The sequence below is a fragment of the Colletes latitarsis genome, chromosome 3 (assembly GCF_051014445.1).
Source record: "Colletes latitarsis isolate SP2378_abdomen chromosome 3, iyColLati1, whole genome shotgun sequence".
NCBI lineage: Eukaryota > Metazoa > Arthropoda > Insecta > Hymenoptera > Colletidae > Colletes > Colletes latitarsis.
Window position 1 is genome coordinate 35,190,598 of NC_135136.1, and position 12,078 is coordinate 35,202,675.

Below are 12,078 nucleotides of genomic sequence, written 5' to 3' on the forward strand. Positions count from 1 at the left end.
TTATTCCAAAGATCCAGATTATACCACTATACAGGTTGTTCGGCCACTCCTGGCAAAAATTTTAATGAGAGATTCTAGAAGTCAAAATAAGACGAAAATTAAGAATATCAATTTGTTGATTGAGGCTTCCTTAAAAAGTTATTAAAAAATTAAATTAGAAAATTTTTCAAATCATTTTAAAAAAATTATTTTCGGTTGCGGGGGTTAATTATAATCATTTTTGGTCAATAGATATACCTCCGAAATCCTACGCACTTTCGAGAAAAAAATTCTTTACCGAAAATATACTTTGTGGCCCGGAAATGTTTCTATAACTTTTTAACGAAGCCTCAATCAACAAATTAGTATCCCTGATTTTCGTCTTATTTTGACCTCTAGAATCTCCTATTAAAATTTTTCCCAGGGGTGGCCAAACACCCTGTATAAGGGGATTAAATTTTTCAGTGATGTAGGATTTCGAGAAAAATGTCGCAGATTCGATTTCACGACGACTGGTCAGTTTCTAGAATTCGAAGTTCGGTTTAGTTTTATCCGGAGTTAGCGAAGCGGAGAGGACTGTGGCTCGAGCGACACGCTTCGTGGACCAACGCGGAAAGGCCCAGTGCAATCGCTTCAGCAGAAACTTGGCAAGCGAAACAAACGATTCACAGGCGACTGAGCTAAGCAAAACGGTCTGTGCTCTTGACTGTGGGTAGCCAGTTTCGTATAAACGTCTCTTTACACTGCTACGATAAGCAGCTCCATGACATAAACTTAAAGTATCGCGATTGAAAAGGACAAGGATACTTAGGCCTTAATAGGAGAAGACTTCAATTTAGGAGAACTCCATGTGTCTTTGAAATTATAGAACATGATAAAGGCAATGTTGAGTTCATGGGAATCGATGAGATTCACGGTGGAAATTTTAGAAAATTTTTAAGACCTGATAACAACCCATACTCCTTTTAAAGCGACAAAGAAATGTAAACAAAATATTTGCGTGATTGATGCTGTAAAATCAAACGTTAAAAATTAACTTCTTACTTTCTAATGTCCTGTTCTGCTCATATATTTATCTGTTGTTTATATTTCTCGACTAGTTTAGTTGATTTAGAAGATTGCAGAACTTGGTATCGCGAAATCACAGTATTCTAAAGAAAGAAAGAGAACGGAATGAGGACAATGTTTAGTCACAAGCCTTGCGAAAGCTGATTAAAATGCCTGATCCAATATCCCATTTGCAAATGTTTCCCAAGTCTGACTTCTTTTTCCTATTTAAGATCTTGAATTTCTCAAATAAAACCTAACATCTTTGTTTAATACAGATAAACTTCTAACTTAAATGTTTCATCTTCTACTCGAGATATTCAAGAGTATGTTGAATAATAACTTGCAAAAGCAATACCAATTTGTATAAATGTTTATTTTGTGTGTGTTTTATACAATTTGTACATTTACAGAGAAATAGAGGATATGTATTGTTTGACTTACATACAAGATAAAGAATTGAAAGAAGACTTAATTAATTTTGTTCGTTTTTCGTTATTGTAGAATGTACAAGGTTGAAAAAGTGCAGTTAAGTCGTTGCTATATCATATATTTAATAATTTGTAAGACACGTACGTACAATTAGCGAACATAAATTAATAAAAATAACAAATAATAAATATAATAGAATAAAGTTCACGCAGCGTTACATAACTACAATGATTTCGCGATTGCACCTGCCCAACGTAATCATTATGCTTCTACAGGCGTATTCTCTGTTCATTTTACTTCCTTTACGTATAACAGAAATATATAAACGTTTAGCTACGATCTATCTATCATTCCAAAGTTTCAATCGGATAAACTTTCAATAACAATTATGTAGGCGGTTTCTAATTTTAATTAAAGGGTAATACAATTTTTTGTGGATCTAAAATAAATCCAATTTCAGTCCTCGATATGCTAAACAGCTTCTGTTTCGAGATTTACGTCAAATAGATTCTCTAGAATTACTCACAACCCTGATATAAAATTCCAATAGTCGAAGCTTTGTCAGAAAATGTTAGAAAAATAGTCGAAAAGAATTCTTCGATGAATATGAACGAGTGCTTAAGTTTACAGAATAACTATTAAATATAAATCTACTCTCGATGCGTATTACGCTCTATGGTCGATTAACAGTCAAACACGATTAATAATTCGATAATAACGGTTTCTTTTTACAAAAGATATAAAGGATCAGGTACTCCGAAGTAAATGGATCTTCGCTTAAGACGATATCACCGGTTTCCACGCGTTGGAATCGTCTTGGGCCGCTGACTGGGTCTCCGACGATTGCAGCATCGACGCCTCGGGTCTAAAGAAATCGATGATAGGATGGTAATTATAATTGATTCGCCTCTGTGGCTCCTGATATTCGTCGTAAAAGCCGCCGTTTTGCAGCCGCGACGAGGCGTCCATGTCCAGATCGTACGGTTGACTGTACCTGAACATTACAAACTTATTCGTAACAACTTCAATTTAACTACAGTAAAACGTCCACGATAACAATAAACTCTATACGTTTATAGTGTATACAAATTAAACATTCATTATGTTCACAGTCAGATGCCCAAGTGTTAACCATCGTAATCGACAAAAGTTAAGATTTTTATTTCGTTTTAACTATTCCGTCTCGCGTCGAATACCTGTTTCCAATCGAACTGTTACTCGCAGTCTCGGTGTTTTCTTCGACATGTGTCGTGGATTCTCGTCTGTAAGGTGGTCTGTTAGGTCTGCCTGGCCTGGAACCTTTCAGTAACGGTCCGGTGTAGCCTGGAGCCCTGGTGTTAGGCGCGTGTTGCTGAGGCAACTTATCGAACGGCCTTGAATTCGAAGACGAAGGCTTCTTCGACCTCGTCCTCACGGGAAGTGTAAACGACGGTCGACTTGGCGTGGCTTCCACTATGGGTTTCTTGTTGCTCGAACCTGCGGAGCCAAAGAAACAAAATACTTAATAATTCTGCCTGCATAATACTCATCGATCATCCTAATAACAAAGAATTGCACATTTTTATTGAGTCAGACAAATTTAGTTTCTTCTCGAGCGTACCGTGACTGGAGTCAAAGTTATTTGCGTATTTGTTCAAGTAGTTCAGCTTGGAAACGTCCTCGAAATCTTCTTTCTGATCATTCGTCGTGGCGAAATCAGATCCTGGGAATGATTCCTTGAGTTTTTGGGGTGGATCCTTCTGATGAGGGGGAAAGATCTCGCTATAACCGTGCACGTGGCAACTGCAGCATGACGGTACTTTAAAAATGTCCATGTGGAGGCCCAATTTGCTGTCCCAAGTCAGCAGTCTGTGATAATTGTACACTTGCACGCACGACGATCGATAGTTCTCTGAAATGAACGAGCAACTCGATTGTGGACTCCTGAAATTGACAAATAAATTTCTATATTATTCGATCGTTCGATGAATTCTATTTTTATGAAATTCTATGTAGTCCCATCGGTGAAAAGAAAGTGAAGTGCAAAGTGCGGTCTTCAACCGCAAGAAACTGCGAACAAAGTAGATATTTTGTTCAATCGTTTGTAACGAAGCATCCAGTTTCAATTTCTACGGCTAGCTTAATAGGAATGTTTCAGTGAAGCTGTTTAAGAAAGTGTTAATTGAATGTAACATCCATTTTTGTTGAAATACGGAAATACATCGTTAGAATAAACGATAAAGATGAATTGTTTTGAAAACAGAAGGAACGAGTTTCTAGGAAGTCATAAATAAATATGTGAATTGCAGATGTAATGAGAAATAAGATAAAATTCATGAAAAGTGTATCCGTCAGTAATTAATCGTAGTTTCGGATCTTAGTATTCTTATAACGGTAAATTAATTATTAATAAAGTTATTCTATTCGTGTTAGAGTACTTTCTACAATTTTAGCTATTTTCTCTTTCATCGTGGACACTAAAATACTTTAATATCTTCTGTATTTAATATGTGATATACTTCCTTATACGCGCATTTATATTCTATTCTTTTTATGCATACTTTTTTATTAAACGTTTCTAAAATATTTCCAAAATAGTACAAACTGAAAGAAGTATTGTTTTATTAAACTTTCTATATTATGATTTATTGGCCAGCTTAATGATATTTTATGAAGTCTAAATTTATCGTAATATGTGCAACGTAGGCAACACTTTCTGCATCAAACGTCAAATAGAAATTAGAATTCGAATAAAGTTACCTTTGAAATCTAACTGGAAATTATTTAATAAATACATTTCAAAATAAAATATAGAAGGTAGCATAAATTATAATAGTTGATATATTCATTAGGCAGAGGGTGAAACGCCCTTTAAAATGAGCGTTCGTACAAGTCGATAGCGTAATTAGATCCGGAGATATGACAATTTTTGTTTCAAGTCGAGCGTCAAAGTAAATGTCAAAATAAACACGGAAGATAGCATAAATTATAGTAGTTGATATGGTCATCGGATAGGGGATGAAATGCCCTTTAAAATGAGCGTTTGTACGAGTCGATAGCGTAATTAGTTCCAGAGATATAGCGATTTTAATTTCGTGTCGAGTGTCAAAGTAAATGTCAAAATAAACACGGAAGATAGCATAAATTATAGTAGTTGATATGGTCATCGGATAGGGGATGAAATGCCCTTTAAAATGAGCGTTTGTACGAGTCGATAGCGTAATTAGTTCCAGAGATATAGCATTTTTAATTTCAAGTCAATGCGGTGGCTAGTTTCGGAGATAGGGTTTGTTTACGTTTTTGTTGCGCGCGCGCGAGTTCATTCATCTCGCGCGCGTGACAATAGTACAGTGCGTAGTAAATTCTTGGAAATACTACGCCCGGAACTAGGTCACTCGGTCGCGTCTGACGTGCGACAAGGAGGTACGACGCGACGCGTCAGACGGAGACAGAGATAGTCAAATTAAGAAAAATACCCTTTTACATAAATTACGATATCTCGAAAACGGATAGTCCGATCGACAAAAACCAAAAACCATTTTAAAGGGGAGGCTTTGCCGCTGCTAACAGTGGCTCGATCATGGAGAAAATACTAATCATTTCGAAACTGCAGGTAATTAAAGTTTTTAGTAATTTAATGCGCGCTGGTCTGCCGTAACACGGGAAGCGCCATAAGAGAATTTTCTAAAAATTACCCCTTTACATAAATTACGATATCTCGAAAATGGAAAGTCGGATCGACAAAAACCAAAAACCATTTCAAAGGGAAAGCTTCTCCGCTGCCAACAGTGGTTCAATTATTAATAAAACACTAATCGTTTCGAAACTGCAGGTAATTAAAGTTTTTAGTAATTTAATGCGCGCTGGTAGTCTGCCGTAACACGGGAAGCGCCATAAGAGAATTTTCTAAAAATTACCCCTTTACATAAATTATGATATCTCGAAAACGGAAAGTCGGATCGACAAAAACCAAAAACCATTTCAAAGGGGAAGCTTTGCCGCTTCTAACAACATCTCAATAATTAATAAAACACTGATAGTTTCGGAACTGCATGTGTGTAAAGTTTAACTATTTTTAATACATAGACACGTTATCCGCCTCATCGTCGATCCGAGAAAGTCGAACGCCATAAATTTATTTAACGACCTAATATTTATAATTAAACTCTACTTACGAACACTTTTCCAATCTCAAGGTCTGCGTGTGTTCACCGGTGTTTATTATATATTTCCAAATACCAGAAGCGGCTCTGGCCAACTGCGGACGTGCATACTTGATGATCGACGGACACGTGAAACCTTCTTCAACATTTTCGAACAGTGAACTTAAATCGGATCTCCTAAAATAAATTAAACAATATTTAAAGAATAAAATATTGAAAGACAAAGGCAAATTTAAAAAATTGAGCTTGAAGCTTTATGTCAAACATATCTTCTTAAATATGTTTTCTAAAAATGTTTACAAATCCTCAAACACGATTTTATCGTTCTTAACTTTTATCTTATTTTGTATAGAATCACTCCATAAATAATTATCGGTCTTATAAATACTGCTTAGTGTACTTTCTAATCCTGCAAACAGTACGCTGATGCATTGCTGTCTACGAGGTAAACGTTCAACAGGGGTTTAGCGTATATTATTGTTTAATTGCAATAAAATAAATCATTGAACGATTTATAAGAATATTTTACAAATTTTCAATATTTTAATGGTAAATATTCTTTACTTTCTTTATTTCTCAAGAGTAATATGAACAGAATAACTTCGAAAATAGATATTATCATACAAGTTTCGACAACAATTAACTCTCACCTTCTAATTTCATTGTTCTCGTACCGATTTTCATATCGTCCACTGTACTTGTTCTCATATTTATTTTCGAGAGGCAACGAGACCGGCAGGCTTTCACCAGACTCATCAAAATCCTGCGACTTGTAATCAGTCAACAAGGCTGCGACCATCTCCTTGTTGCTCCTTAAGCTCCTGGTTATCGCCTCGCTGAACAAGTTTCACTTCATTAAAATCAATAAATTGAACGATGAAGAATTAATTACAAATCATTACGGGTGTCGTTTGAGTTAAGCGCATTTCGTTAAAAGCGCCTTTAAAACTCCGAGTTGTACGATCTACTCTGTCATACATTTTACACGTGACAAATCACAAAGTCATATTACCCAAGGGGGGGAAAAAAACGAAAGTTCATGCTTTCGCCGTTAATTTCACGACTTCCTCTTTCGTCCAGAGTCCCGCGATGCTCGGTTAAATGAACGACGATGAGAACATCGAGACAAACTGACAATTACGCAATGGCAGTACGAATGTATAGAATTGCAGGAAAGTACTTTCTTCCATTTTAATGAGCCCCGCGAATTACGTCGTTACTGTTGTGAAACGACGGTCCAATTAAAGCTAATCCTTGTCTCCGCGTTCGAGAAAATATATTAGAATGCACGCTGGCGCACGAATCGGTTGTGCAATTGTTAGATTCTGGTGAAATAAAGGGAAAAGTGAAACATTAGACTCACTGCGGATAATCAGTTGCTTCGAGACAAACTGTCTTTGTGAAGAAAGTGCACTCGTTCTCCGTGGGATCTCTCTTCGCTTCCGCGGGCCGCCTTGGTGGTCTGATTATTGGCGTTCTCGTCAGATCTGTGAAGTTAAGATCGTTTCAATACTGATATTGTTACTAAATTACTACGTAAAAATAAAGAACGATATTTTATGTGGTGTTTTGAGGGATAGGAATTTTTGTAATTTTGTTTCTCTTAAATATAAACAGAAAGCAAACCAGAATAAACGTTTCTTCGATTTGTGAGAGATGGTCTTCTTGGAGGAGGTCGATACGTGGGACGTTTCCTCAAACCAGATAAACTAGGTCTAATAATCTTCAGTTCTTGAGCCTATAAAAAGAATAACGTTTGAAAATCAAGTTGAGAAAATTTATATTCGATCGATCTCAATGGAGACAACAAACATGTATTCTTTGATAATTTTTTCAAATTGTAACTAGTAGTTTTTGCAACAAAAACGAGAATCACTTCATTCATTTTGTTGCAATAATAGAATTGTCGAATCTTCAAATAATCAATTAAGTTCACTGAATTTTTAATTTCGTAACGAGTAGCTAAACTCTTCCATTCAATTTTATATCTCTTTGTCATTAAGTATACCATAATTACATTTGAATTTTAATTTTAAGTTATCCGTCGCAGGGATCTTAATCGCTCGTAACAATGTGTCCACGTGTTTGAATATATTTTAACCCGGTACGCTAATTAATGTCCAGAATGGAAAGTGCCCCGCGTATATTCGTCGAAAATGACTATGTTCGTCCAACTTGTGGTTCTCCTAGAATTTCTACGCGGACTATAATTAAAAACATCGATTGCAGCCGCGTGAAAGTGCTCGCGCGAGAACTTATCCTACAAACGAAAGTGTCCTCTTGAAAATTCCTAGATCCAACGAGATAAACGGTCGAAAGGAAATGCTGGTGACTTTAATACACGATGAAAGATGCGTATCTCTCGTTAGATTAATCGTACTTTGGACTGGGAGGCTTAAATGGCACGGTGAAACCGAATCGAAGTCGTAAAACGTTAGATATTGACGCGATACAAAAATCAATGTAAACGAGAAAGCTGAGTGCAGCTATATAAGATGTTCGTGTGATTATTTTACGTGACACGTGCTTTTGTAAATAAGTTTAAAGATTGTTACACGATGACAAGTGTATTTATTGGACAGAAACACATTGGTACACGCTTCGGGAGATTTGCGACGATTCACTGTACAGAGAAGCTCTGAAAACTACTTTCTAGAATTTTCTCCTAGAATTTTTCTCTGCATACATGTTTATCGATATTGATTCTGAGGCCTCAAGACAGTGCAATCTAAATTTTATAGTTGTGATTTGGAGTTTATTTTATATACTCTTTTATGATAAATATTATTATTATTTCAATGTTCTTGGTCAAAATAATGCCAACTTCAAGTATAGAAAGTGTGTCGAAATTATATTTAGTTTTCGGTCGTACTTCTATGTTTAAAAAAATAACAAAATCATTGTAAATGAAATGAAGTACACTAAGACATTATTTAAACGTTATAGAGAATTTAAAGAAAATAGTAGTATTAGTAATTTATTCTTGGAATAAGAATGAGGATTATAATAGACGAATTTTATGGTTAACTTAAAAAATTTATATTCACCTCTGGTAGTTCCTCTGGCGTTTCTTCGTCACCTGTAGCGTCATCAGGTATAATTTTTGCAATATCTGCGCTGGCTGGTAATGCTAGCCCTCTGGTACCATTCTGTCGATTCCCATTTCCAAAGGTGGAACGAAACTTCTTCAGTGACAAAAATATCAATATTTTAATAATCTTTGACAAACTAATATAATATTTAAACACTTCAAAACCGTCACTCTTAGGTTCCATTTAGAAATAAGTAACTCAGTATCTAAAATTCTTATATTAAATCTTGATCTTAAAATTTTATTTTTCATCGAGAACTTTTTTAACTGAGTTTGAAAATATCGCGAACTTTCTTCCCTCCGAATTTTCGATCGCGTTTAAAGTAAATCTGTTGCAACGTTAATACGTTTAACCGCAATTAACTGTGGTTAACGCGCCGTGTAAATATTATTTAAGCAAATAGAAACCTCTTTCGCTCACCGAAATCGCCGCCGTCTTGTTCTCGGACACTTCGTCGTTGATCTTGATGGACGCGACGGTCGTCTCGTTGTGTTCTTTATGGTCGTTAAGGTCCGCGTCGTCTTTGAGATCCTCCTCAGCGCCGACATTAATCGAGGATAGTAGCACGACTGCCTAGAGAGTGAAACGACCACGAGATCATTTGTGTGCGTTCGCATAAACTTATTATTATCACTGACAATAACATTGTTCGTCACACACGCTGCGGTCAACTTATTATATCGTACGCGTTGCATTCGTAACCATCGCCTGTCAAATCATCGCGAATGATTAATCATTTTCACTGCACGAACTGTTACTTGCTTTCAATCTTCCAATTTTAGAGTCACATCGTTTCGAACGACATTTCGAATATGCATATATGATACAATCGTTGTAATACGGGCATAAAACACGTACGCGTTGAAATAAATTTTGCAACATCAGATTTCTTTGTAAAATACATCAACTTCAATAATTAAGTCGTACCAAGCATGTACATTGTCTTTAATTGGGTAGATAAAGTTTTCCTTCTGGAGTTGAAAACACATTTTATTTATTATTAGTTAAAAAATACTCGAAAATATCTTACTAAGAATTATAGTAATCGATTGACTGACAGAAAAGAAACAATTGTCTAGTCTGCATGCTCCCTTTACCTAATCCTTTGGATTTTTATTTTATATATTTTAACGTGAGATTTTAACCCATGTAGATCCTTCCTAAACACAAAATACTTTAAATTTATTTATTTTTAATAACTAAAACCAAACTGCAATGAATAATGAAGAATTTATATAATTTCGAATGTATAAAATAATTCTACTTTGGCTAATTTTCAATCGTATGTTTCGACATTTGTAGATTTTTATATAGGGTGTTCGGCCACCCCTGGGAAGAAGTTTAATGGGAGATTCTAGAGGCCAAAATAAGACGAAAATAAAGAATAACAATCTGTTGATTGAGGCTTCGTTAAAAAGTTATTAACGTTTAAAGTTCCGCCCCTACTGAATTTTTTTCTAGAAAGTGAGTAGGATTTTGGGGGTATGTCTCTTCACCAAAAATGATTGTAATTGACCCCCGCAACCGAAAATAATTTTTTTAGAACGATTTGAAAAATTTTTTTTCGTCCAAAAATTTAGGCACCTACCCCCTGTCGATTTTTCTTAAAAATACGTTTTTCATTTTTAATCATTTTGTTTGATGCCCTACAGAAAAGTTGTCTAATACTTTTTTGTAGGTACCCATGAGCTCTACTTCAGAAAAAAGTTTCATTCAAATATATTCACAATTGTAGGAGTTATGGCTGCTTGAAAATTGGACCATTTTTATGGGGTTTTTCTCATTTTGCGGTGTCAAGGACCAACTTTTCGAATATTTTTGCGATTTATACATATTCCCCACCAAAATACGCGTAGTTTGCTTTTTTAAACGTTAAAATCGTCCAATCCGTTCAGAAGTTATGACGTTTTAAAGATTCGCATGAAAATTCGGGCATACATTTCTGGCCAGAAATTATATTTTCGGTAAGAAATTTTTTTCTCGAAACTGCGTAGGATTTCGAGGGTATGTCTATTGACCAAAAATGATTGTAATTGACCCCTGTAACTAAATATAATTTTTTTAGTATGATTTGAAATTTTTTAATTTCGTCTAAAAATTTCAATACCTAGGCGAATTTTTTTCTCAAAAGTGGATAGAATTTCAGGGGTACATCTATTGACCAAAGATGATTGTAATTGATTCCCGCAACCAAAAATAATTTTTTCAGAATGATTTGAAATTTTTAATTTAATTTTTTAATAACTTTTTAACGAAACCTTAGTCAAGAAATTGATATTCTTGAAGATTCTAGAATCTCCCATTAAAATTTTTCCCAGGGGTGGCCGAACACGCTGTATATTTTAGAGTTCAAGAACTTTTCATTCGATAACCCTATATCAATTTTTATTGCAAGATAAAAAAAGAAAACTAAAATAATAACCTTCATTGATATTTTAAAGGAGAACAGTAACTGCTCTAACGGTTGGGCAGTTAAATTGATCGCTCTCGTTAATAACCGTGCGTTAATTCTAAATTATGGTACAGCCAACGACTCTTACTATATCATAGTGTGATTAAAACGAGGTACCCGGAATACCGCAATTTTTTCTTCTCGGTCGGACACGTAATTAATTCTTTTCCGTTATATACAGAATTTACGACCCTCTCGGGGCCCCAGAGAATAAAGAAAGAAGATCCCTGATAAAAAATCATCGTGTCCAGAAACTGGTATTGCCTCCACTGTGTTTCATTTTTTATTTTTCTCTATCCCTCTCGCGAATTCTTCGGGATATACGAGTGCAACGCACTCTTGGTCTTATCGTTCTCGGACGATCGTTTCGTTCGAAATGCGCCCTTTCCCTCTCGTAATCGTAACGCGCGCGGTTCGTGCAACGCGATAGTACTTCCCTAAAGAGACAATGCAACGACTCCGCCGTTATGCGTGCAGGAATTAAATCGCGAGGAGGCGTTACGCGCGCCTCTTGTTTACCAAGTCGGTGGACCAGCTATCTTAGGAAGAAATCACGTCGAAAGCGGTGTGTGTCGACTGTGGAGAAACGTTTCGTTCGCGTTGCAACGGAAGCGCGCAAACTGACGCGCAACGTCGTGAAATCGCCGTGAAAACTCGAAAAGGAACACTCGAACGCACGGTTGTGCGTGCTGGGTGAAATTAAGCTGTTTTCCACAGGACGACGCGAGAAAGAGAATGATAAAAACGGACGTGCCTACGGATTCGCGAGAAACACTCGCGATGGTGAAAGTTACGTTGTTCTAAGCGTGTGTTTACGCTCGCGTATACCATCTTGGCTAATTCGATGGCTCGCAACGCTCGAGATACACCTGTGTTGAGAAACGTTTAAATCTTTGCTTTGCATGGGAAGATTACGAATTCATTTCATTTTAGT

At 36.0% G+C, this 12,078-nt stretch overlaps 1 protein-coding gene across 1 annotated transcript; it reads right to left on the minus strand.

Annotated features, from left to right (window-relative positions):
• Window positions 1-2,235: 2,235 nt before the first annotated feature.
• Window positions 2,236-9,338, minus strand: Nt1 (Neurotrophin 1). The gene is made up of 10 exons (XM_076762790.1): window positions 9,327-9,338; window positions 9,113-9,265; window positions 8,648-8,818; window positions 7,227-7,338; window positions 6,964-7,087; window positions 6,251-6,436; window positions 5,613-5,777; window positions 3,059-3,381; window positions 2,655-2,934; window positions 2,236-2,452 (listed from the first exon to the last, which is right to left on the minus strand). The coding sequence occupies exons 1-10, from the start codon at window positions 9,336-9,338 to the stop codon at window positions 2,236-2,238; spliced, it is 1,743 nt and encodes a 580-aa protein (XP_076618905.1).
• Between the last annotated feature and the right edge of the window lie 2,740 nt (window positions 9,339-12,078).